Here is a 27,884-nt window from a genome sequence, read left to right on the forward strand (position 1 = left end):
TTAAAAACCCTTGTAGATGGGCTATGACATTGTAAACAACGTTACATTGAACTTACTATTCCTATACATCTTATACAGGAGCAGAGACGAAATCAGAATAGGTCAGCAAATGTATGTTGATACCATATTAGGAAATGTTATTGTTATCAATAAAACAGTTTCGGTTCAGGAAGGTTGAGCTGCCTTTCTGCTCTGCAATACTTGATACAGTCACTGAAAGTTATGCCATATTGGAAACGCCGTAGACTGTACTGTCAGGTATAATTCAGACACGTTCAGTGATTTTTATCAAGTATTGCTGAACAGAAAGAAAGCTCAACCCTGTTGCAATAATAAAAGCGGTTTTATTGATAACATGTTTCGTAATAAATTATATGATTTCAATTACATATTTCTTAGACTTAATTCAAGTTCATTTATGCAGGTACACAATGTCATTGAGCAACTCAATTGATCAATACTCCACACCTTGTATCTAAATTAAAAAAAAAAACAGTTTACAATTTTGTCCAAATACATAGCTCAAAATTTTACATTTTTTATTCGAGCGATAAGTCAAAAAAAGCTAGAGTGATAAACAACAGCGTAGAAAGTTTAAATTTCACCAAAAAGTTGTCCATTGTTCACATGAGTCGAGAAAAGTGCGGTACACTCCGAAATACGCATACAACCAGAGTGCTCCATTAGAGTGCCTCATTTGGTCGACTTCGCCAGACTATATCCTAAAGGTTTTCTTTTTAAAAATATTTCACATAATCCCCAAGCTTAGTACTTTTGCAGCTGTTTTAAAATGCCTTATGGGATTTTCGTCGCGCCTTTTCGTTGCGGGAGCGCTGGCGGAGGTCCCTTCTTCTTGAGGCGTCCACCTTGAGAAATACCGCGATCTTTTCTTGTTCAGAAGTGGGTGATTTCGGGTCACTTGTGCCGATCAGAGCCGATGGCTGTATGGCGACGACATGCACGTACTCAGTCGGTAGGCGCGATAACATTTTGACATATCTACTATCGTCCTCTGGCTCTGCAAACTTTAAAACAGGCTGTTGCTTCCCCGTAGGCTGTTGTTTTCGGGTGTTTGTCTGAGTGGACGACGGCGTTGATGGTTCTTTGGCGGGACGAGGCTGCGACTCTTTGGTGTCAGGGGATGACAAGAAATCGATTTCGAAAGGTGAACCGGGGACAGGCTCCCCGTCTATATCAACAAATACACTACATTTCCCGGTTGCTAGGGAACCGTTCAGGTGCACGGTTTGGACGCCTACGTTGTGGTACACCTTGAGTGACATCTGCGACCCCATCGGTCGTGTCAACTTCACCGACACCTCCTGACGAGGGATGACGTCGCGTCCAGAGCTGTCCCTCGTCTTGACGTAAAAAGTCACATTATCGCTACCTCTGATATGCGGGGGTATGTTCTCCACCGAGCACTTCGACACGCACACATCGGATTTCAGCACATCCAGGGTGTTTAGCGGCAATTCAAAGTGCGGTGCACTGCCCGTCTTTGAAGTTGTAGCGGTCTTCAGCAAGTCGCCGATGTGGCCAGACGCGTCTTTAGCCGTCGCAATTAGCTGCGGCATGTTCCCCCGGCGAATCACTTCGTCTAAGTAGCTGCACATACTCACCAGGTTCCCGTACTTGAAATTCATATGCCCAACTTTTAACTCACCATCCTTACAGATGTTTTCACACGCATTGTCAATTTCTTGCAAGAGTTCCTCGCCTTCCGCTCTTGCTCTCTCGATCTTCGCTTCCATCTCCATCGTCACTTTCTTCCGCCCGTCTTGGCGCAGTCGGTTAGCTTCGTCGCACATCGACCTAGCCACGGCTCTGCTCTCGCGAGCCTCTTTAGCCTTTGCCTTCATCTCCTTGACGATGGTCGACAAACGCTCGGAGAACCCCGCGGTGACTTCTGCCAGGTCTCGGTGGACGTGGTCGGGGGCGCGGTGATTGATGACCGTGCAAGCCGTACAGACTGGTACCTGGCAGGTGTCGCAGAAAAACGCTACTTGGCTGTCCGTGTGAACGTCGCAGTGCCATCGCTGCTGAAGTCGCGACGGGTTCTTGGCTTTCGTCTCCTTGTATTCATCAAGGGTCAGCACAGTATGGCCGCTGGTGATTTTCGTCCTTTTGTGCACCTTTTGACAGTTGACGCAACATGTCTGTTGGCATTCTACGCAGATGTGCGTGGCTTCGGCGTCTTCGCACAGCTCACAAGTGCTCGACTGTTCTTCCTTGATCTCGGGTCCCTTCTTGACCAGGTCCAAGACACAACTCATGAAGGTGTTGTCGTCCAGCTTGGACACCATGTCGCTAGGGAGCTGCCATAGTTGTCGGCACGTTGGACAGATTAGCCGCCCCTTGTTCTCCTTCAACATGGTCTGTAGGCAGGGCTCGCAGAAGGTGTGGAAGCAGGGTATGATTTTGGGATTCTTGAAGTTTCCCAGGCAAGCGGCGCACCTTAGGAAATCATCTCCCAGGTCGTTGGAGAGATCCGTAAAGTAGTCGGTCATCTTGAGTGAACCAGCGGCAAAGCACTGCAGATCTGAAGTTTGTTAACACTCAACGCACGCAAGGTGTGATGAACAGGGCACCGAACTCATTAACTGACCGTATACTACGCAACAGCGGACTTTATTTCTAGAGAGGTTAACAACGTGTCGTAGTTTTGAAAATTTGTAAAGGAAGTGCAAACAGAGAACCGCGTATCATGTGACTAAATGACCTACTTCCAGGTTTTGTGCAATGTATAACACAAAGAAAATATATGGGCATAGAGCAATTCATCATTAGCTCTGAAGAGGGGGGGAGGGTATATTTAATGAGGAAGCGGACAAGTTGCGAATTTAGGAATGAATGATATGACAATGTTTCATGTTGAACCCGGATGAGTACTTTTATTCAGGGTTCATTCATCCCTTTTGTTACTTTTTGGGGAGGTGAATATATGAACTGAATAGCGAAGTTTAAAAAAATCAAATAATTTCACCCGGTTTTGGTAATGGCCACCATCGAAGATCAAATGGTCCGTCAACAGTCGCAACATACAGATAAATCTATGTACTGTGCTGTGCTGTTACGTCATTGTCGTCAGATTGGAATGTCACTGTTTCCTTATTTTATCCGATATCAAAACATTTGGTATAAAGATAGAAATTGAAGCTATATATCGTATGAGACCCACCCTGAATGATAATATTCACGTATTGCGGAATTACGTCATAAATCGTAAAACTAAGATTCCATACGGCTCTAGACAACCGTCCTTCACGAAATCTAAGATCAGCTGATATCGATAAGCACCTTTTAGAAATTCCAAGTTCTATGACTGAGATTTTTAAAGATTATTTCAGGTAATAGGAGCTAATAATATTAACAGTTTACCTTTGTAATTGAGAAAAATAGAAAGTTTGAATCGCAACACATAAGACTCTACTAGAACGGAATATGGCCGATCCAAATTATTCATCTAATAGAGAATTAAATAGAAACGTCACGAAGAAATAGGAAGTATTGTTAAAAGGGCTAAAAGCGGTAAAAGTCCTTGGATAGATGGTATTCCCTATGAAGTAATTTTATATAGGAATCAGCCCTTGGTGTCGCGCCAGCGGTTAAAATTAGAAATGTTATATAAATTCATGATAAAATAGAATTAATTGTTACTGGGATATACGTTTGTAGGACAATTATGCCTAGTTTCCCCTCTGATGAAAACAGTTCACGTACACGATGTGAGACCCTGCAGATATAGATTTTCTGTAATGTGTAAAAATGTTGGACAAAAATGGCAATTTTTACCATGATGACAACCTATTGTGTTTAACAAGGGACATATTGTGCCATCATAGTCGTATTTTTGAACTGTAGATTATTAGAATGTTTAGGAGGGAACGGAATTTTAGCGGTGGAACAAACCGGATTTGGGAAAGACAGATCGTGCCAAGATCATATTTGTGTTTTAACAGCCATTATTTGTAACAAAATGAATGAAAAGTTACTTTCATTCGTTTCATTCTCGATTTACGCAAAGCGTTTGATTTTGTTGACGGAGATACCGGCTTTACAAATTATTGATTAATTGGATGGAAATAAAATGTACTCGTCAATCAAGGAAATGTATAATGCTAAAAGAGTCGCAATATGTTTCAATGGTAATTTATCGGCAACATTTGATACATACACAAGTGTTAGGCAAGACGATAATTTGTCTCTAACTTCATTCTATTTAATTTTTAATGATCTTGTGATAGATATGTCATCTCTTGAAGGTGAGATATTGGGGGATTGAATTATTGTATAATTCTCTTTGCCGATGACATACATCTGTTTTCGGATTCAGAAGACAATCAGCAAAAAATATGCCAGATCAATTCAGTGTCAGGTGTTCAATATTTAAAGGAATGCTGTAGAGTACGTGCTTTGAAGTGTGAAAAGCCCCGGTATTCACCTTTTTCAATTCGAACTAAGTGCATTTCCCATAGAGTGAGCCTTTGATGGTGCTGTGCAAGGACTCTGGTACCAGCATTGAATTATTTGATCAATCGAAGAAAAGTGTGAAATAAACCAATTCAAGCTAAATAAGTGTTTTTAAAGCTTACCAGCAATAATTGTACATTAATATGATGTACAAATGTAAAGCTTCATTGGATCTGTGGGCGGTTACTTTTACTTTCACGATTGGTTTTTTCAGTTCCGAAATCATGTCAAATCGCACAGCGTTCGAGTTGTCACGGTAGCGTTCAAATAACAGGTTTCTGGTTTTAAGCTGCGGGTTCTGAGCATAAAAAACAACAATGAAAGAATAAACGTTCAATCATACAAAACAAACTGATTATACTGTGATTTTGATTTACTTAGTGAATGAAAATGAAACGGGCGTAAAAAATTGTATGCGCCAGCGTTTGAAAAATGAACGGCTCGTAATAGCCCTGTTTATGTGAGAGTTTGGCTTTCCCTAAGCAGTGTCACTTGCATCTACGCTTTAAACCCCAGGGGGTACTCCCAGTATTTCATATGGGGGTGATGGCCCAAGTTGAAAACATCCACCCAAAGTTTAAAACTGACCCAATGTTAAGGATTTCAAGCCAAAATCAGATCAATAGTTAAGGATTTCAAGTACAAGCATACGAAAGAAAGAGTCAAAATATCAATGTTATAAGCTTAATAGTAAAGTGCAGTGGTCTTTACAATACTTGTATGTCATGTTTTTTAAACACGCAGTAAATCTTGGAAAAGCAACCTAACATGACCAATCAAAATTTAGTGAAAATTAAATGTAAAAATATTTTATTTTCCAAGTACCACTTTGTCATGAATTCAATAATGCGCTAACTACTAGAGGTAATCAATCATATTTTAGGCTAATTATGATCACGTCACATGATATTCTGTACCACGATATAGCACATACTCACTGTGAAAGCAACTCAAGAAAGTAAATATGCAGGGTTTCCACTAGAACAACTGACAGGGAATTCGAACAATTTAAGAATAAATGGGAAAACGCATGAGAGGTCGAGGGAAGAGAGCGCAAGAGGGGAGTCCCTGTCTCGCGTCGAACATTTTGAGAAATTGTTGTGTGCAATGGTGCAATCTGAGAGGTGTTTTCAATTTGTTTTGCACTTATTGAAACTGTTTGAAAATGACATAGGACACCCCAAGGGCGAGTGTGTGAGAGGGGCCTCAGCCACTGTCGCATCGAAAGTTTTGAGAAATTGACTTGTTAACCATGAAATGATGCAATCTGATGCAATCTAAGAGGTGATTGAATGCATTTTACACAAAGTAAAATGTTTGAACTGATATTAAACACTGATATTTTATGTACAAGTTTTGCATGATCATTATTTGAGTCACAATATTCAGAAACCAAATAATGACATTGCTGTATTTTGTACCTGGAAAACTTAAGCTTTCAGTTAGCCAGAGATTGCAAAGACTTTGGCGCAGGCAAAATATAAAAATGAAATAAAGAAAAAAATAATCGATATGAGTAGCTCTCAGTTAACCAGAGACTGCAGATCAAAGACTCTGAAGGTGTGACAAAATTATAAAAAACAAAATAAAAATCAACCATCAAAATCTCCAAAAGATCCCTTATCTTTATTCTATTTCACTTCGAAGATAAAACTACAGAGCTCTACTGTTCGAGCTCATCCAGGCTAAATGTCACTGTTTGTATATTCACCAATATACATGTAGCTTTCATATACACATTACGAACAATATTTATCTAATAACACGATCTGAAATTTGAAAAATCGTTGTTACCTCATTGTTGCTGATCCCGAAACAATTTATGTCTTACAGACATCGTAAATTCATAAATGTTTATTCAGTTCAGCCTGTGTATATATTTCATATAATCAAATCAATTGTCTTGATGTTTCCATAGGTGTAACGATTCCTTTAGTTGAAATACACGGCTGACGTATACGCATCTAGGTTTCGTGATTAAAATTTGTTGCAGCTTTTAATTTTCATGTAAAACCAATGGCCACTTTGTCAATGCCATAAACTAAAGACATTCACAATTTTTTGCGTTTAAAATAATTTTAGAAAATATTAGTGACTGATCGACTAGCTCACATTTCAGACCGTCCCATAACACATTCCAAACAGAAAGTTGAGAATCACGTGGTACAATATAAAAAAAATCTGGCGGGTTCATTTTTTAATTGTATCCAAACCCACGTGAATACACGTTGTCATGTCACTGCACCAGGATTTTCTAGAAATTATTCTCAAATAGAGAGGTGCCTTTTTCCTCTAAATCAATCAAAGATAGCCGGCTCATACTGTGCGATAGATTGCTCAAAGCCATGCGAACTCTACCGAAGGTCAGACCATTCCTAGTGACGCCATGAAACGCTTGATCTGATTCGTTGAAATAGCGATGTCATTTGTGTGCGACAGTCTCATTGGATAGAAAGTATCTGCCCTACATAATCTTTATATCGTAATAGACCTCTAGCAGGCCGTGTGTACGTAATCAGAGTCGCGACGCATACTGGTCTTGTACAATGCATTACTGCAGACGTTCCCTAAAGGACGGGGACATTTCTTATTTCAGCTGTTTCAGCATGTTATCGACCAATGTTTAGGGATTTCGGAATGACAAGTCGACCCATTTTTAGGTATTTTCTCTGTGAAAAGACATACCCATCCGACCGATACATACCTGTATACCTATCTTATTTGGGTAGCCATACGGGCTTTAACCGTAGCTGCATCGTCCGCTCGCACGGGTTATTAGTTTGACTTCAGTCTCCCCACTAACTACCCCATACGGGACCTACCCCACTACATGCCAAGTGTACGACTGCGACCTAGTTCCAAACAAGGATATAAAAGTACCAGCATGGTCCAATAGATCGATGGGATCAAGGAGACTCTTGCTTGCCGATGTATGTTGCAGACAGGGAAACACGACGTAATTAGGAAACTTGTTCTTTTATTGTGCTAACGAGAAGAAGGGATCCGGGATACCCCTATAAATACTTTTTTGGCAAAATAATCGATAGCACAAGGTTTGCCACTTCCAGTTCTACTTGTTACAAAAAGACGTCGTTGCCATTTACTGCTTTCTTTTGACTGCTAGGCAAATTCTAAAACAGGAAAGACGCTTGTGTTACGTTCTTCGAGTCGAGGTGGCTCATGCACGTCGCCATCGAAGCTGAAGTACTGCCAGCAAGCGATTACGTGATAGGCTATTTACCGGTCACATACAACCGCGTGGTGGCGTTTTAAAACACAAGATGTAAGGACTCGTTCTACCAGGGTCTGTTTTCAGGGAGCATCGAGCTGCCCGGACAATGGACCTTGGCAAGTGAAGATGCATGCCGCAATTGTAACAAAAAGAAGTGCGAAACTTAGTCGGAGGGACCTATGCGCAGCCGCCAAGCCCGCCTGGTACTATCTGCGTAGTCGCAGAAGTTGAAGTTTAATGCATGTGTTGCCAATATTGCTGTTCGCGCAAAAATGTCGCGAATTTGATGCCACCTATTTTTAAACTGTCAGTATCTAAACGAGGGTACAACCTATCCTACCATTATGCACGTGTCACGTGATTTGTGAGAATCTCACACAAGTCATAGGTTTCAACAAAGACGACATTCCTGAATATACTGATTGCGCATGCCCAACACTTAGTCGTTATGTACCTTGTCTGCAGAGAAGTTGCCAAGCATTTAGCACGTACAAATTTCTTCTACGACAGACATCAACCATTTGCTTGTCCTCTAGTGTAACATTCTAACTGAACATTCTTCATTTGGATTCCGTCATACAAAATCTTGTGAGGTCTGTTCAAGTACAGTCATTTTTGTCACTTCCTTGTCGCTGCCAAACTGAGTAGCTGAACTGTGAGTGAAATCTGCCACCAACCACGACATTTTGAACACTAGCTGGACTCTCTGACTCTTCACGGAAGTTCTTGAACAAGAAAGCCTCAAGGTAAGCAAAGTTAGGCAATAGTTGTTTATTACAGAGTTACAAAATGTTGCTGTGTCAATTTGGGACCAATGAAACTGTCACTAATTTGACTATTATAACATATTTACCCCTGTCGCATCAAATCCTATCAAACTCTAGACAAGCTTGCAATTATACCAGTTCGCATACTACGATTACTTCTGCAACTGGGATCTTAGTACAGTCGCTATGAGTGCAAACGTTGACGTCAACTGAATAGTTTTCTGTGCAGCAGAAAACCATCATCCAATATGTACACACATAACGCATGTAGAAACAATACATATCAAGACTATGCAACGTTCCCGTGTAAGCCTATTACAATTCGACCATCGGTAATAATCTTGACCCTGGAATGACCTAACCAAGGTGACACCACGTCGGCATTCTACTGTGTATTCTATGGTGGCTGCGTCAGTGGATTCAGAATTCTGCTTTTTTTGTGTGCGACAAATTAAGAATGCTTCAGTGAATACGATGCTTTGTGGTAGGGTCGGGGTACCCGGTCGCCTGTTTTTTTCTTTTGTGATATTGGCAAGTATTACTTGCTTCTAAGAACCGCACACGAACCATGGCATTTAGACTATTTTCAGGCTGTGGCCTTGAAACCCTGAAAGACGCATACACCATTCCCAAAAGGTAACTGTGCCAAACTTACAAAGAAATCCCATTTGTTCATGCAAGACCTTGTAACAAGAATAATAATGCTCTCAATTGACTAATGTCAACAGATTTTGAACTATTTGTGATGGCATAGAGAAGGCCAAAGTGCTAAGGTAAAACATAAAATAAACCAAAGGGACTATAAATAACTGAAATGTTCGGTAAATAAAAATACAGGTCAAATAAAGGAAAGACTAGCATTGAGTAGATCGCAATTTACTTAAGTGTCAGTCCCGTCGTGCACTACACGTCTACACTGACACTAGCTCATCTTACTATTGGCCATAGAGAATCATGCCTGACTACCGTCCTGTATGCCAGGATGCAGAGAGTAATAGTTGACAGTTCCCGTTTCTCTCCTGATGGTAAAATGAAGGGAGCAATAATAGCACAACAGGTCAGAAAATAAAGGAAGTTGGGAAAGACCCATACAAACAATACATTGTGAAAAAAGTGTTTGTAAACACAGTATCTCAATAGCAGGGTTAAATTTCCTTTGCAAGATTAAAATAAAATTGGATTTATTTGTCAACATTGTTGTCATGAACTGAAAAAATGACAATACAGAAATTCCAGTGTTTTAGCGACAATTAAAACGTCATGTGAAAATCAATTATGTTTGATTTCGTACTAGGTGGCCAAAAGTAAAGTTTTAATCATTTATGGTTATCATAAAAACAGTTCGTTTTGACCCTAAGGTTTCTAAATGTATAAAGCTGAATGCAGTTCTAAAAATATCATCTCCTAAAACCAGACACAAGAAGTCTTAGAATTTTAGCTAGAAAAATGAAGAAACAATAAAAGAACTCTTTAAACTGTTTTATGGGGTCACGTAAAAACTGTAATGCACAATAGATCAAAATTTAGAAAAATGAAACGATATGCCAAGTTCAAGTAGAGCTGAGCTGTGACTGGAATTGTGTGTCTATAGAAGTATGTTTTGACACAGTTACTTGACTACTATTGCCAGCAGATGTTGTGTGCGTCTTTAGTGAGTCCACCCATCTAACCACTTTCATACAAACACCCACTCTAGGCTTGCTAATCTCTGATCGCACGATATCACCCATAGCAACAGTAACAATGGCTAGCGTATAGCCTTCAAGCGAGTTCTTGTTATCATGCCATAAAAACGATGACATTACTGACACGAAAGTTTGACTTGACTAGAAGATTCCACATGATGGTGAATGTGTGGTGAACAAGTTTCAACGTTCATATTCTCTTTCAGACAACGTATTGACAAGGTACTCATAAATTATGTTTGGGAAATTGTAACCAGGGGTGATGTTATATGTAAATATGCAATCATATTTTTTCAACAACCTAATTAACATCGTAGGTGAATAATTGCTGTTTGCACTTGCATCCGATTGAGATTGCAAAACTCTTCCTTTCACGCCTTAGTTTTTCCTACCTGACCTATTCCTCACCTATCCCGACTAAAACTAGAAACAACCGCAACTACCAACCCAGTACAAATTTAGGGATTCACCCGACCCTGACAACAACCTTTATATAACATAACTTACGAGTCTACTTCTGCGACTCAGCTCCTACACTAGCTGCAGCGAGTGAAGTCGATAACTTCAATTACAATAGTTTGCTTGTTGTATAAAACACTGCTCAGCGTGTATACACACTAAGGGACCGTCTCAGATTGTCGCAGAAGTTCAAGAAACGAAATTCCTTCGTTTAGATCAAAACCCCCTCCCCCTCCTTCTAAACGAAAATTCAAAAGTGCGAAATGTTCATGTCTGCCTGACAGTACAATGTTGCATTTTTATTTTGCGTCTTATCCCTTGCCCTATTTCAATTAAAGTAATCGATCAGATTTGAGTATTAACAGGGCATTTTACCGCATAAAAGTTTCATTTCATTTTACTTTCCCTTTTTGCATCTCTTGTGCTGTTCTTTGTTTTGTGAACACGCAATTTGTACTTGGTAGGAGCGGCAAATAAGCATGAAACTTTGACAAGGGGCCCAGGCATGTTCAATCATATTAACACGACTATGACCAGGTGCATAACAAGTGAGAATAAAGACATCTAGTGGTTAGAGCAGATGCTTATAAATAGCGCATTTAAGAAAATGATACTTTTGTCTTTGTATAATTTGATGAATGAAAGGTTTAGGATACAATGTTACTATCGGTAAATTTTGTTTGGGGCACGAACGAGATGGAAACAGTCATAAATTTGTTGGCACGAGTGTGCAGTTTTTCTTTAATTTAAAGTAAACACACGAAACTTGTGATCACAAAATGAAAGTGCGAAAGTGAAGTTCACTAATTGAATGGAGGTCAAACCCCATCCCCCCTAAACGAATGAATTTCGCTTTTTGAACTTCTGCGACAATCTGAGACGGTCCCTAACACATTTTTCGTGAGAGGGTCAATAAAACGGATCGCTTCCATACCAGGCTGTTGAAAACAGGCTTGACCCCAAGATGACCTCACTAAGATGAAAGAAAGTCAGCATTTCATCGACTATTCTATGGTGGCTGCCGCAACAACAAATACGCTTTTTGTGTGCAACAGAAGGAGAGCGCCTCAATAAATAAGCTCCATTGTGTTGCAGCTGGTGGACCACGCTGAGTAGGATTCGAAATGTAATTTCGACTGAAATTGACAGTTCACTGTTTCTTTTAGTTGTCGGGTTTGGCAAAGATATTTTTAGGAAACTCTCTTCATTTCGGGGGCGTATGGCTTGGATGGATACGCATATGGCAGGACCCGCAATGTAACAAACCGAAGCACTCCGTTAGGCAAGAAACGAGTTTATGTTTGTTCGTATGCATACATATGGGGGCGTGCTGAGTTAGACTACCCAGCATAGAATGGTCTGAGAGTGTGATACTTGAACTAATACATATACAAATGACGAACCTACTTAGAATCTTTCCACACTCTTGAGGGGTCCTAGTTGCAATATAATGGCTCTCCTAAGACCTCTTTGATTCTTTGTAGTCTCCATCGAACAGATCTCCAGGTCTGTTCCTTTTTTCCGCGAAGTTTCGCTCAAGAACGAGCCATGGAAACAGTCTTTCTCGGCTTGGTTATTACACCCGCGATTGGACAAACTCTCATGATTGTCATAAAGCAGGGGTCAAGCTAACGTCAGCCTCAATAAGTAAAACCTGGATAATATTCCGTCTATTGACAAGCCTTACTATAACGTCTATTACTCGGGAAATTTTAACATGTCAGGAAGACAAGCTATGTATTGATAGAATGTATTCACAGCTTTGTAAATTGTATTGTTAAAGAAATGGACTCTAACGTCACTGTAAATTCGCCGGTCGTAGTAAAAGAGACGCCGCCATACTAAGCCTTACTGGAACAATGAATCAAATAAGACTGTGGAAAGACATGCACTACAAGGAACGGAAATTCCCGTCTGATCCTTTAGTTAATTGAGCCACATGATGTGAACTACGTGATGATTTCAAGGATGCACAACAAGTCTTTGATAAAACACTAAGATTTTTTGAACGTCCTTATAGAAATGGAACAATCGTTGAAATCAAGAATGTTTCTACCAAGATCCTCATATGGTTTGGAGGCATATTCAAAAGTTGAGACCTCCTAAAATGTACAATAAAATCATGGAGGTCTGTGATGAAAATAGTAACATTGTAAAAAAATCTAACAATGTTTAATAACTGGTGGAGTCGGTTGTATGATAGTAACGAAACCAATCTTATTGTTGACTTTCATAATTCAATTGCAATGCATAAGATCAGATCATACTAGAACAGAATATGGCTGATCCAAATTATTCATCAAATAAAGAATTAAATAGCAATGTTAAGAAATGGTTAAAGCCCTGGGATATATAGTATTCCAGTATAAAGTGTTAAAAAAGGCCCACAAAAGAGATAGTGGTACCCCTTTTGGAGTTGTGGTTTGGCAAGGGTTTAACTACACCTTGGAATTTAAAACAGCAATTGTTATCCCCATTCCCAAAGGATATACGTTTACATCTAATTACTGAGATATTAGTTTAAAATGTGTAGTTCATTTTTAACTGTAGATTATTGGAATGTTTAGGAGGAAACGGAATTTTATCGAAAGAACAAAATGGATTTTCGAAAGACAGATCGTGCCAAGATCATATTTGTATTTAGCAGCCATTATTCGTGACAAAATGAATGAAAGTCACATTCATTCGTTTCACTTATCAATTTACGCAAAGATTTGGTTGACAGAGACTCCCCACTTTATACATAATTGATTAATGTGATTGAAAGGAAATGTAGTTGTCAATCAAGGCAATTTATGATACAAATGCTTCAATGTGTCTTAATGGTAATTTCTCGGCTACATCTGACACATACACACTCAGGTGTTAGGCAAGGCGATAATTTGTCATCAACTTTATTTTCTTTCTTTATTAATGATCTTGTGACAAATATACATTCTCTTGAATGTGAGATTTATATTGGGGGAACAAACTATTTTGCGGCAAAGAGAAGCAAACTATGGGATTGAAGGAAAGTGTATCCCATTGGTTTCGTTACTATCATACAACCGACTCCACCAGTTATTAAAAATTGTTAGATTTTCTTCCCCATCGATCCCATGGTTTGCTTCTCTTTGCCGCTGACATTATAGTTCTGTTTACGGATTCAGAAGATAATCTGCAAAATAAGAGTCACATCAGTAGAGTGTCTGGTGTTCAATTTAAAGGGACTTTGTAGAGTTTGTGCTTTCTAGTGTGAAAAGCCCAGGATTCACCTTTTTCCTAATTCGAAGTAAGTGCCTTTCCCGAAAGTGAGCCTTTGATATGGTGCTGTGCAAGGACTATGCTACCAGCATTGAATTATTTGATTAATCGAAGAAAAGTGTGAGATAAACAAATTCACGCTAAATGAGTGTTTTTAAAACATGGCAATAATTGTAAATTTATATGATGTGCAAGCGTAAAGATTCATTGGCCCTTTAGGCTGTAGACGTTTGCCTTCACAATTGAGTTTTTTCTGCTCCGAAATTATGTCAAATTGCACAGCGTTTCGAGTTGTTATGGGAATGTTTGGGGCTGTTAGCTTAGGGTTCTGAGCACAAAAATAATGTTAAAAGAGTTAATGTAGAATTATACACTAGAAATTGATTATACTGTGATTTTGATTTGATCAATGCATTAAAATAAAACGGGCATAAACAATTGTAAGCAGAAGCGTTTCAAAATGTAAAAGAAGTGACCACCACCGCCAACAATAGTATCAGTACATTCTATTTCTCAAAGCAGAGTCACTTGCACCTACGCATTAACTGCCATTGTAACAAATTGAAAACTCAAGTATAGTTTGAGTGACATATTAGCACAACTGAGAAGCCTACCTGCCACATTCGCAGAGTTTGAAGTGAGTTTTAAGTTTTTACTTGTTTCCTGCATCCTATAGAATTAGACCTCCAAATTTGAAGATTTTCCAAACTTTGTAATTCCGGTCATTGATGTTTGAATTGAAGATATTACAAGTTCGCGCACAAAATATTGCGAATTTGCTGTTACAGAGTATAGTAATGTCGGTATACAAACGTAGGTACCTCTCCTATCATGTGACACGCGATGTGTGTGAACCTGAGACTATATTTGGACAAAGGTGTGGACAAAGGTGAAATTCCTCGATATGTTGATTGCGCATGCCCAACACTCAGTCGTTCTACATTCTGTCCAGAGAAAGTGTCCAGTATTTAACACGTACAAATCTCTTTCACGACAGACTCCAACCTTGTGCTTGAGACCCGGTGTAACATTCACGAAAATTCCGGAACAACTTATTAAAGGTAAGTAAAGTTAACACTCAGACAGTTGTTGATCAGGCAGTACTAAACCGTGACTGATTCGACTATTGTAGCATATGTTAGCCCTGCGGCATCAAATCCTATCGACCCCCAGAGAAGCGTGCAATTATACCAGTTCGCATACTACGACTACTAAGCAACTAAGCTCTTACGCGCAGTCGCTGTGAGTGCAAGCGTTGACGCCGTCAAAGGAGTAGTTTCTGGCAGCAGACGGCCGCCATATAAAATGGACACACATAAATCCATTCGAGACACGAGAAACAATAAATATGGAGCGTTTCCATGTCAACTACTGCAACCTGGCCATCTGTAACGGGCTTGACCCTGGGATGACCTAACCAAGATGACAACACGTCGGCATTCCACTGTGTATTCTATGGTGGGTGCCGCAGTGGCTTCAGAACTCTGCTTGTTTTTTGTGTGCGACAAATTTTTAGAACGCTTCGACGAATACGATGCGTTGTGGCAGGGTCGGTGTACCAGGCCACATCTTTTGTCTTTAGTGATATTTGCATATAATATTTTGTTTCTCAAAAATGTTCTCGAACCATGGCATTTGAACTCTTTACAGGCCGAGGGCTTGAAACCCTAAGAAGTACAAGCCCATTCTCAAAGTCAAGTGTGTCAATTTTACAGAGAACCCATTTGTTTACTTCCCCATCTACTGTCTATGTCTCAATTGACTGACTTCAACATATTTTGAACTGTTTGTGATGGCATAGCAAAGGTCAAAGTGCTAGAGGAAAACATGAAATGAAACCAAAGAGACTGTAAATAACCACACGGTTCAGCAGGTCATGGTGCATAATACAGGTCACATATCAGCGAGACTAGCATTGAGTCGGTCGCATCTGAGTTCCATTGTACACAACACGTCAACACAGAGTCTAGCTTATCTTACGAAGGACCATAGAGTGTCATGCCAGACTACCGTCCTGTATCCATGGATGCGCGCAGAGAGTAATAGGTCACAGTGTCCGTTTCTCTCCTGAACACGATTGGAACTAATTTTGGATAATTGGATTTTCATATTTTTCAAATTTCTCAAAAATGTTAGGTGCCCTATAGATGAATGTCGCAATATTACAAATTACTCATAAAAACAAGTGTGTAACGTAAAAAAGAAATCAGATGAGATTACATTTGTAGATGAAATCGACATTACTTCACCACCAAATTATCCCAAATTAGTTCCAATCGTGTTCCTGATGTTAACAAAATCATCAATCAATCAATTGCAAGGCAACACGAAAAGCACGATAGGTCAGAAAATAAAGGAAACTGGGATTGACTAATACAAACTTGTGAGAAAAAGTGTTTTTGTAAACACAATATCATCATAGCATGTTTTCCTTTGCAAGATTAAAATGAAATTTGATTGAGTTTGTCAAAATTGTTGTTTTGAATTGAATAAAGTTTTCAGCGGGTGTTTTGACAATACATTTAGAAATGCCAGTGTTTCAGCTACAATTCAAAAGTCATGTGAAAACCAATTATGCTTGGTTTCGTCCTAAATGACCAAAAGTGAAGTTTTAATCGTCTGTTTTTATTACGAAAAACAATTCCTTTTGACCCAATCTAAATGTGTAAAGCTGAATGTAGTTCTTTAAAATGTGATCTAAATTAAGACACCAGTAGGCATAGATTTTTCGATAACATTTCAAGTCTTGGGTCACATAAAAACCTTAATGGCATAGCAAAATTTAGAAGCATGAAATGTCAAGCTTGATTCAAGCATACCTGGAATTTTGTGTCTATACAAATGTGTTGACTCTGTTGCATTATTGATATTGCGGTCGGATATTTGTGCGTATTCTCCGTATTGTCTGATGGTGGGTTATCACCCATAGCAAATGCAACCTGGCTAGTGTGTAGCCTTCCGTACCAGTTCTTGTTATCATGAGGAAAACAATGACATAACTGACACGAAAGTTTGGCTTAACGAGAAGATTCCACATATTGAAGAACCAATTGTCACAAAGACAAACGTAACTTTCAGAAATTGTAACCAGAGGTGTTGTTAGATGTATATTTGCTATAACATTTTTCAACGTGTTAAAAGTTTCGTTGGTAAATAACAGCTATTCGCACCAGCATCATACTTCGATTGCAAAACTTTCATGTGTTAGTTTTTCCTCACCTAAACTCCTCCCCTCTTTGAATATTTCCCCAACTTCCCCTCTTCTGACTAAAACTAAAAGAACCGCAACTGCCCCTTCCTTGCGCAAAGCAATAGTCCGACCCTGCCAACAACATTTATATTATGTCAATTAACATACTAGTTCTGCGACTCGTCTCTTACACTGGTAGTAGCGAGTGCAGTCGATAATTTCCATAAGAATAGTAGGCCTGGTAGTAGAAAGCCACTATCCAGTATGTACACAATACCACCTTCGTACAGGAGGGGAGTAATATGGATCGGCTGTTTAAAATAGGCTTGACCCGAAGATGACCTTACCTGACCAAAATGAAAGAATATTCCATCGGCTATTCTATTAAAGCTGCCGCAACAGCATTGCGCTTTTTGTGTAGGAAAGACTGAGAACGCCTCAATGAATACGCTTCTTTGTGGTGTAGCTGGTGTATCCAACTGACACCATTTTGGATGGTGAGATGAGAACATACATGTATTACTTCATTCGTTGACCCTTAGGCCGCGTTCAAAAAAATGGGGGGGGGGGGGGGCTGGAGGAATCGCGATTGAAATCTTATTTTTTTTCAGATCCCCCCCTCAATACCCTTAAAAATTTTCAAGTCCCCCCTCAATACCCTCAAAAATTTTCAAGTCCCCCCCCCCAAATTACCATATAGCCGCATATTTATTAGGAATGCACGCAGAGTAAAAAAAACATGTAATGTGTCGTTCTGCACGCAAATGTTCAACACTATCTCTTATCAGCAGGTTGTAGAGCCATATACCTAGGGCAAGTTCTTAAATTGATTCATTTTTAAATGCATCAGTGAACGTTTTGGATTTCTCAGTCTAAGCCGACTTGAGTTTATCCAACTCTGGCCAGTTCAATGGCACCAGCTGAAAAGCACACAAAATGACAATCATGAGAGAGTATGAAAATTATGTATTCCTAGCTACGTTTAACCAAATTGTGAAAAAATGAGCACAGTGACCTACCAAAATGTTTTTTTTCAAAAGTACAAGACATATACAACTTAGATGCAACTTATAAAATATTTTACAAAATTGACAATACTGGAAGGTTAAAATATTCCATGAAATTAATGTTTTAATCTCAGAATTTTGGGTGTAATAATGGCAAATTTGATAAAAATAAAAGATTCCATTTAGTCACACATTTTTCCATTTAAATTAGAGTCTTTACTGTTCAAAGTTTTACTTTTGTGTTATTGGTACAATGAGATATGAAATTTCATTCACTGCATGAACTTGAAATGAATGGTTTTATATATTGATTTTAAGTGATTTTAGAAAAACATACTTTTCATCGTACATTTGTATAAGATCAATTATGGTGGGCCCATCTTTTTTCTCTAATATTTGATTGTTCTCATATGCCAGAATTCAAAAATCCATGTAACTGTTAGTCCCCTAGTCTTCTATGTGTTGCTCTCTGGCTGGATCTTGTGTATAAGTAGATGTATGTTTCACTGTCAATTGAGTGTCCTATGACCGAAACTCTTCTTAAACTACATCAGAGTCAGAGCTACATGTATCACTGTCACTGCCAGTATGTAGTAGCAGGGCAGTAGTTATATTAACTTTATATTTTGACAATATTTTTGTTCAGTTTGTACAATTGTGTTCTTGTTCTTTTCCCTACAGAATGTTGAGCTATCCAGTATTCAGCTTACCAACACAGCCTACGTGTACTGTGCATTTGCATCATTCAATTATCACCAATTTTAGACAAACGGGCTATGTTGACAAACTGAATATTGTGTTTTTCAGCATGCTGTAGAGAGACACCAAGAAACTGTGTTTGATACATTGCATAGAAATACTGAAAAATTATCAACAGTTGCAGCTCCTGCCCCATTAGCCTACAAGGCCAACTTGTTCTACGAAAATTTAATGGCATTCAGACATTTTTAGACTTTTTCGAGATTAAAGACATAAAATATGACAAAACGGTTCTAGATTTTGTTTAATTATTACTAACATTAGAACCATTGGACGACATCAAAATGTTGCGAGTCAAAATATTTTCAGGTTCCCCCCTATAGGCAGAGCAAAACTTTCAAGTCCCCCCCCTCGACTACCCCAAAAATTTTCGAATCCCCCCTGAATTCCTCCAGCCCCCCCCCCCCTCACCACTTTTTTTGAACGCGCCTTACTTAAACCATTGCAGTATAGGCTATACAAGGTGCTTGTGACCAGAATCAGTGTTGCTATGCATAATCACTGATAAAGCCCATTTGTGAATTTAGAACGTCATTACAAGGGTCAGAATGTTGGGAGTTTACAAATGTCACTAGATTTTGCAGTTTTGATGGCCTAGCGAAGGCCCAAGTACATGGCAAAATACACGGAAATGAAACAAAAGGATTGTAAAAACACTACTCTAACAGTTAGGCTATTCACTGCACGAAATACTGGTCTATTAAACAGTGAGTGAATTTGGAAATACGGAGACAAATATAATAGACTTACCAAGAAAACAGTGTAAAATGAGAACTGATGCCGGTTTTTTGGCATTAAAATGTGTCAAGCATTTATGAAAGCGAGTGAGACCTTACAAGGATTTAATCATCTTGAAATTGATAGTTGAATTTACGATGAGTTGAGTTATTTACGGCTTTTTTGTGCGATTTCGATTCGTATACTATCTGTGACATGTTGGAGTGTCTGTGCGTGTTGTAAAGGCATCACGCTCACGTCATTGACTTTATATTGCTCACAGGTCCCTTCGTTCGGAGGCGGGAGGAGATCTCAACCGAACGACGGAATTATGTTAGTTGTGCGGTAGCTTTTGTTATCGATGACCTCTTAGTTCATGAAATGTCAACATGTAACAGTAAACAAGTCTTATCAGCATACATTGATCCCCATGAACAGAGCGTATTTAGGTGTTCGGCATCGCTAGGTAACGTTAACTCTGACACACTGAGAATGGCAGGTAAAAAAGCCTCCAATTATTGTCAGCACTATTTTAATGCTGTGATGAGCGTGGTTGCTACAATGATGAGAATGTTCTTAATTCAGAATCCTCCACTTGAACATTTTATGCATTTAATGCGGCTATCCTCATGATTTTGTTACAAAGCCATGCTACAGCAAACGCCAAAAGTGCCTTTAAAATTTCTTTTTTTATGTTCATATATATATATATATATATATATATATATATATATATATATATATATATCTATCTATATCTATATCTATATATATATATATATATATATATATATTACACTGCATTACAGTCCCACTTTAACAACATCACAAGGTAGGCATTTGCAAGGCTGTTAAGTAACATTATTGTCTGACGCCATTCAAAAGGAGACACCAAATTGTTTTTCTGATATCGAAATCTCGTCAGTTCACCCTGCACTAACAGGCACAAGTATTTAAAGGCACTGTACGCAATCCCTGGGATCGCCTTTGTTCTAGTCTATAGGAGGATTATGGAGGTTTAATAGCCTTTTTTTTTCCATTGAAATTGTAATCTTATGGGTAAATTTTCTGATGAGACAATCTTGTGCCAACATAGGGCTTTATAGTTTTTCACTTCCATGGCAATACAGATCGATAAACTTGATAAAGCTTTCAAAAGATTACAAACGACAAGAATCGTCTAAATAGTGATTGTCACAAGAAACTAATTAGGATTACGGACTACGGTTTTTCAATCAAAAAATCACGAAAAATCAATGGAAAATACTTAAATGTAGACAAAAAGGAAATCTTTATATGGGCATATATAAATACAAATGAGTGACCAAATTTACAATTTCATTAATAGATTGCTAATAACTGAGTTGGCAAGTCGGATCCTACTGTACTGACGGGTTAACATGACTTTAAGTTTATCAGTCAGACCGTCAGAGGGTTGGACAAACTTCCGAGAAGTGAAACATCAGTGAGCTAATTTGACATATGATGTGACTATTATATGGTGCTGCGACTGCATTGAAATTTTGAAGGCAGCTACACTTAAGAAAGTTTCTGATGTAATGTGATGTTCTGACATCTCAAGCTCTTAAATTGCATGTAAAGTTTCGAGACACCACAGTTTGCCTCCATAAGTGTGGAAACTGCAATGCGAGTACGCTCTGATCACTTGATTGCGTCGTTGTATTTGATTTGGGGTACATATTTTACAAGTTCGACGAGTTCAGCTGTTCTAAAAATACGCCAATTTGATCGTAACAGTAGAATTTAGAACCAAGTACTTTACGGTCAGGCAATGAACAGAGAGCTGGTGAAAGCATGTTTGTGAATGGTTAATCTGACATCTCTAATTGCTTTTAATGATAATAACCCTACTTTAATCAATGTCTATGACTTGCCAGTTTGCAAAGATATTATTATAATTGTGTTTCAGGTAAAACCACAAAGAATGTCATTGTGGGGAGGGGGCAAACTCTTGAGAAGTTTACCGACAGTCAGAGGGAGACAGCATAAGGTCGCACGTGTGTGTTATTATAGCTGCCAGGTGCCACTTCGTTAATCATTACCCTAAATGAACTTTGAATGGCACGGTAGCTTTACAAACAAGCACAATGATGAATGGGCTCTCGCTATGAAAACGACTATAATTCTTAATCTTGCTTAAAACTCCATGAAATCCAGATTAAAAATTGTGGTATGAGTAGTAAATATTGTAAGGAAAACTAAACGTGTCACATTATTTCCAATTGTGCAGTTCGTGGGGACAACGTTTATCATGGTAATTGAACTTATGACCTCGAAAACCTGTCTGCCGTTTTGGGTTTTTTTTTTCTGCAAAGTAATCACCGTTAACATTTGTTTACATAGCTGTGATACACAACTCCCTATTGACTTTTTTTTTCGTTCACAACCTTGATAACCACAATTCGGACTATAAACGTCCACGTCAAACTCGCCTGAGTTTGGCAACGAAACGTTTCATTGAGGGCGCGTAGTATTGATAGCCACCACAGAATCTTACAACCTGAGAGACGTACGATCAGATAAAGATTTTGTTTTATAATTTTTGCCAGGGCAAGACTTCGTACTTATATTTTATTGTTTCTCAGTGGTATCTCATCCAGTAATTATGACAGCTCGATTATTTTACTAAGCAATGGATTCAAACCATTCTTTTACAATCATATGGTGAGTAGAGAGGCAAACAAACACTGTGATCTTTAAAAAATGGTCAATAGGTTGGAATCAGGAAAGTCAGCATCAACACAATCGAATTCAATATCAAAATGCAATGGTGGACATCTCTCGGTTAAACATTTTTTCAAGTACCATTTGACGTCAGTTAATATGTAGAAGCTTTTTGATAATGATTGCAGTTAAGTGGCAAAATTCCAGGTATATTAATGTTCCACATTGGCGCAAATGTAGAACGTGGTGCAGAACGTGGTATGTTTGTAGTGATACTGACACTATAAATAACAGTGAGCGGGCTTTCTATTGTATCAGACTATATTTTTGGTGATTTGTTATCCATGGCGGTGTAATAAAAGTATTTCACAGCTTCTTACTATACACGGGGTGCGTATAGAAAAGCGCAGACGCACGATTCTATAGAAGACGACAAGTTTATATCACGATATGTCCTCGTGATGACCTTTCTGCTTCTTTTGGTAACTTTGCATAGACATATACAGTGTTGTCCTTAGAAGCCGGGTGCCGGGTAAATAACCCGGCTGTTTTGCATTTTTTCCCGGCTACTTTAAACGTAATTAGATTATTTTTCTAGACCTATTAATTTCACTGCACTGCCACTGCGCTGCACTGCACTGTATTGCACTGCCAGCTGTTAGCATGGTTAGACGGCACACGTACGATTAGCAGTTTCGCGACCCCTTTCCCACGCATGGAACTGCACACACACATAACAGTTTCTAAATGCCAATTTGTGGCTTTTTTAGCCCGATCTTTTATTTGTCAAATAGTGTTATTGGCTGATGGACGCGCCTACGGTGTTGCCTTTGTTACGAGCAGTGTAATTGGTTCGATTAGTATGAAGGTCATCTTAGGTCATTTTTAACCGTGCCGTCAAAAAGAAATGTGACGTCAGCCACTGGCACCTTGCCGATGGAATATTTTTTTCCCGAAGAAAGCCCGTTCGAAAGGTATACTTGATTCCAACGATACATTTAGTTTATGTATGAAAAACTTCAATTTCGCTGAATTTGTGAGAGAAAAGCGCCGAAAAGATGTGATTTTGATCGACGGTTCGAAGTTCATGAGACTGGCAAGCTAGTTTTCCGCGCTGGCTGCCAACGTCACTACGAGTATGATCTTCTCAACAAATCAAGTTATTCTCAGAGCAATACCGACGCATTTTCTAGATTAATTTTTAAAAAAATGAGCTAGAACTGATTTTTATTTAGAACCAACTGTTTATTTGAATGGGTATTTTATTTTCATCGATTATTTTTACGTACTAGAATCCACGGTCACAGGCATGTTGCCGACCGTTGCCGACCGGCGCATCATCGTCACGGCTCACAGCTTCACCGTGGCGCTGATCCCCGTTGTTTAAGACAACAGGATAATACGTCGTGGATTCCGGCATGGGTTCAATTTCACTGCGCTTCTCCATGTTCTCTATGTTGGGTTGCCCGATAGTATCCTTCGATGGACCCTCTGAATCATTTTTTTCACGGACTCGTGGAGCAAATTCGAAAGAAAATGTTGTTGTTTCCTTCCGACGCCATACTGCATATCTGCTTTGATCAAATTTGGGGACAGCGAGATGCGATGATCGTGCACGGTTGGCATTTATTAGTAATTTGTTGCAACATTTCTGTCAATCACTCACTTTGTGTCATAAGTTTCAGAAACTATGTGGTAATGAAGAATGGGAAATGTGCAATGAAATGAGCAGACTGCAGGTGACTTAAGATTAAATGTTAAATCTTCACTGCAAATAAAACCATAAGTGTGTCATAAATAATCATGTTTGTTTGTTTTGTTGTATGTGAACCACGTCTAAGACACACAACAAAAGTACTGTTTCAGTCTCAGCTAAATGTCACCTCAGATGCCACCAGAGAACACCATTTCCACTCCAAAATTTCATTTTCGCCTTGCGAGAGGGGGGGGGGACACCCCCCTCTCGCGCTCCCCCCCCCCCTCGTTCGCTACGCTCATTCGCCGCTCGGTCGCTTCGCTCCCTCGCAGACTCCACCCGTCTACTGTCTTAAATTATCCGGCTACTTTTAAATATAAGGACAACACTGATATCATATAGAACGGTACTGTGATCCAGCAATATTTTCAGAGTGATAACCAACATGAGGAAATTATTACAATCGTATTCACTGAAGAGACACTTAAAAGTGTAACACACTACAATATAATATTTTCGAATTAAAGTTACTCTTCGAAAAGAATTCCGATATACAGGCCAAAATAACACTGCAAATTATGTAAAAACCTGAGAATTTTCATGAAAATATCGATCTATTAAAATGAGATCGCAAACTAAGTGCTGTAACTCAAGTATGTGAAATATTTTTCTTTACAGTACATGCTCACAATATCATGAATATACATGAATTTTCAGCATCCTAAGCCTTTTGAGACCTTTTAGTCCGACTAAGTTTTACATTTAATTGTAGCGTCAAAATATCAATAGTATTGCTAGTCAGATATTTCAGGTACAATAAGCAAAGAATGAACAAATTTCTCGCCGTCTTATTTTTTAAAAAAATTAAAAATGTAATTTTTTCATTACGGTTAACACATTTATGGTTTTTCTTTTTGATTCAAATATCATATGTATTTTTCTTGTACTTAAATTAACACAGTGACTCTGATTTTCATCGTTGAATTTGAAAGAGAATGTTAAAAAAGTTCTTTGCTTAAAGTTTGATCAAAAGGGTAAGACTTTTCACTTTCTAGGTGCATTCTACCTTAAACTGAAAGAAGACAACACCCGGAAGCCTGGTGTAGACTCAGATTATTTAATGTTGACGTCTTTCTGCAGTACTGATTTTAAGATATTTCCACTGAAATGGATGTTTTAAAGATATTTGGATAAAGTTAGTGAAGGTACGAACTACCTGGCCTCTACGTATTCAGTTTATGTGTCATTGAAGGATAAATCATTTCCGCCGAATATTGCAAGATCAGAATTTGAAGATTGCTATCACAGTATCAGCTGATTCAGAGACCCTTATGCAAACAGCCACCTATGAACCCCTCATGTCCACTCATCACTTAGGTCAAACTGTCAGTAGACAAGTTACTGCATAGTCTAATCTTTATCGGGTGAATTGAATAGCAAATATCCCATTTAGGGGGCGTCGATAATAAGTGCAAATGTACGACTTAGGTAATTCCTTGGTTCAGGGAAGAAGGTAAGAGTTCATATTGGTTTGGCATAGGAAGTGTTTATTGTTTAGGATATTTAGGACCGCATGGTAATATTAAAAGGAATGCTGAAATTAATCGCCGAGGAGTGACAAAATGCGCTATAAAATAAATAATTAAAAATAAAATTACGGCTGCGCATGACTTTGTCTATTTATTAAAAATTATACAATGTACAATCTTTGAGATAAACGAGAAATGAAAGACCACAAATGCGTTGACAAAGGGATTTAACTTTCAAAGGTACATAATATGAAGTGAGAACGTACACGGAATTTCGCAATTGAAATGTGTCAAGAATTTCTCAAAGCGAGAAAGAAAGAAATGATTCCATCATCTTGAAAAGTAAATTTCTCGTGAGCCGAGTTTGATAAATGTTTAGGTGCGGTGTTTTTGTGTGTTTTTGGACTTGTGCAGGATTTTTAGGATCATCTGTGTTTGTAAGAAGAGACATCGTGCTGCCGTCATTGATTTTTTTTACATTGAGCACATGTACATCGTTCAGAGACGGAGCGAGTATAGGAATCAATCAAACAATGGAATCACACTGGTTGTGTCACAGCTTTTATTGTCGACGATCCCTTAATAAAGGGAATGCCAACTTAGAATCGTAAGCACTTCTTATCAGCATGTATTCAATCCCCATGAATAGAGCCTATTGAGGTATTCAGCATCGCAAGGTACGGCCAACTTTGACACACTGAAAATGGCACGCCAAAAAGCTTCCAATTCCAGCACTCTCTGCTGGCTTTGCAATATGCACTGTTGCTGCAGTGGTTCTACATGTATGATCTTCCGCTTGGAAAATTGTACTGTTAACACGGCTATCCTCATAACCTAATTACCTGAGACCAGTTCGTTTTAGAGCTTAAAAAGCCATGTTACAACAAGTGCAAAATTGATTTTTTTAAAACTCCTTGTTGTTTTAAAGAGTGTACACTGCGTTGTAGTTAAAAATGCGAGGTGGTCATTTGCGGAACGAGTGTTTTGTGATATCATCTTCGAACTCAATATTCGAGGACCTATAAAAGTAGTACGTTTGTGCTACCAATGTGCAGGGTACCAATTCGTTAATCATTACCATAAATAAACTTTGAATGGGGCGACAACTATAGAAACTAGCACACATAGTGTCCGACTCAATAGCCACCACAACAGCTTACTGCCAGCTGTTAGTTTGCTGACAGACGTACAATCAGGTAAAATCTTTTGTTTTGTAGCTTTTGCCAGGACATCACTTCATGCATGTATTATTCTTAAGTTTATTGGGTGTATTTACTAGAAGGGGACACGAGCACTGTTGAGGTAACAAGTGTTCAGAAGGCTGTATTCATGATATTCTACATTAACACGCATTGGCGGGCATTTCTCTGTTGAACATTTTGTAAAGTTTTATGTGACGTCAGCCGTAGATTATTATAATTATAGTTGAGAGAGGAAATCTTTCCTTGAAGGATTATCTGGCTGTGCATATGTTCTTTTACTCATTCGAGAATCGAGCGTGTGACGTTTAGGTTGCACAGGGTAATGAAAGAGAAAAAACGTGTCGGCCTTCGAATATTAAGCATAAGGAAAAGGTTTATGCTGTTTGTACCAAATAACTGGAAACGGAATTCGGAAGAAAATAAATTACTTGGCCGAAAAGGTCTTATACAATTATAGAAAATACAAGTATTAGTACTAGCAATAGTTAGCCGATCGATTTCGGGGTGTAAAAGAAGTTACCTTGTAAAATGTTACTGTGACGGTCTTTCATAAGCTGAACGGTCGTACTAAAATTCTAAAGGTCAGTGTTAGCAACATTCAGGCACACACTACGAAGATGTACATAGAACTACCTGCAACAGCTACTGAAATCATCATACAACCCGTAAGCGAGTCATCGGTATTTGTTGTTAAACTCATAGCAAGAAATTATGCATGGTGAATAACAATACCATGACTATCAGATGTGCTCTCGGCAAGACAGTAGATTCAATCGCGATAGGCATCACTTGCCACCCCAGACAACTTGAAATTATTGGTAGCGCATTATTGTCAATTACAATTGCGATAGTTAAAAGTCAAATTTGGTTTTCTTGTGTGATTGGTCGACACAGTCCTTTGTACCCTCAGGTGATTCAGCATTTTGTGCTTTCTTGTGATAGCTTCTAAAACTCATTATTCTTTGTGTCATTTATCTCCGCTTTATCATGCACGCATAGTATGAAACAACATCGCTTCGACCTTTAAGATGTGTGTAGGTTTCACACTTCCAAAACGGATTATCTATACCTTAATATTATTATAGAGCCAATTTGAAAATAAGCCTAAATTGAGAACGGGATGAATAATGAAGTTTTTTCAAATATTACACTGTGGATGTAAAGAAGTTGTATACCGAAATAAACTTGCGCCACTCGTATGATGATTATAACTCACAGTGATAAAAGAGTAAAATTCATT

At 38.7% G+C, this 27,884-nt stretch overlaps 2 protein-coding genes across 3 annotated transcripts in view; one reads left to right on the forward strand and one right to left on the reverse strand.

Annotated features, from left to right (window-relative positions):
* Positions 1 to 785: 785 nt before the first annotated feature.
* On the reverse strand, positions 786 to 2,510 carry LOC139126958 (tripartite motif-containing protein 3-like). Its single transcript, XM_070692877.1, has one exon. It carries the CDS (start codon positions 2,508 to 2,510, stop codon positions 786 to 788), a length of 1,725 nt encoding a protein of 574 aa, XP_070548978.1.
* Positions 2,511 to 8,159: 5,649 nt separating this feature from the next.
* Positions 8,160 to 27,884, forward strand: part of LOC139127090 (uncharacterized) — a 55,008-nt gene continuing 35,283 nt past the window's right edge. Inside the window, exons 1-2 of one of the 2 annotated variants that reach the window (XM_070693011.1) lie at positions 8,160 to 8,451; positions 14,857 to 14,920. The gene's annotated coding sequence lies outside the window, so the exon portion shown is untranslated. Of the gene's footprint in view, positions 8,452 to 11,559; positions 11,743 to 14,856; positions 14,921 to 27,884 lie in introns of those variants that run through there. The other variant, XM_070693012.1, reaches the window with a different exon arrangement.

Source organism: Ptychodera flava, unplaced genomic scaffold (assembly GCF_041260155.1).
Source record: "Ptychodera flava strain L36383 unplaced genomic scaffold, AS_Pfla_20210202 Scaffold_28__1_contigs__length_4768798_pilon, whole genome shotgun sequence".
Classification (NCBI taxonomy): Eukaryota; Metazoa; Hemichordata; class Enteropneusta; family Ptychoderidae; genus Ptychodera; species Ptychodera flava.

Coding starts and splice junctions, on each gene's coding strand:
- LOC139126958 (XM_070692877.1), bottom strand. CDS start 2,510: ATGACCGACTACTTTACGGATCTCTCCAACGACCTGGGAGATGATTTC.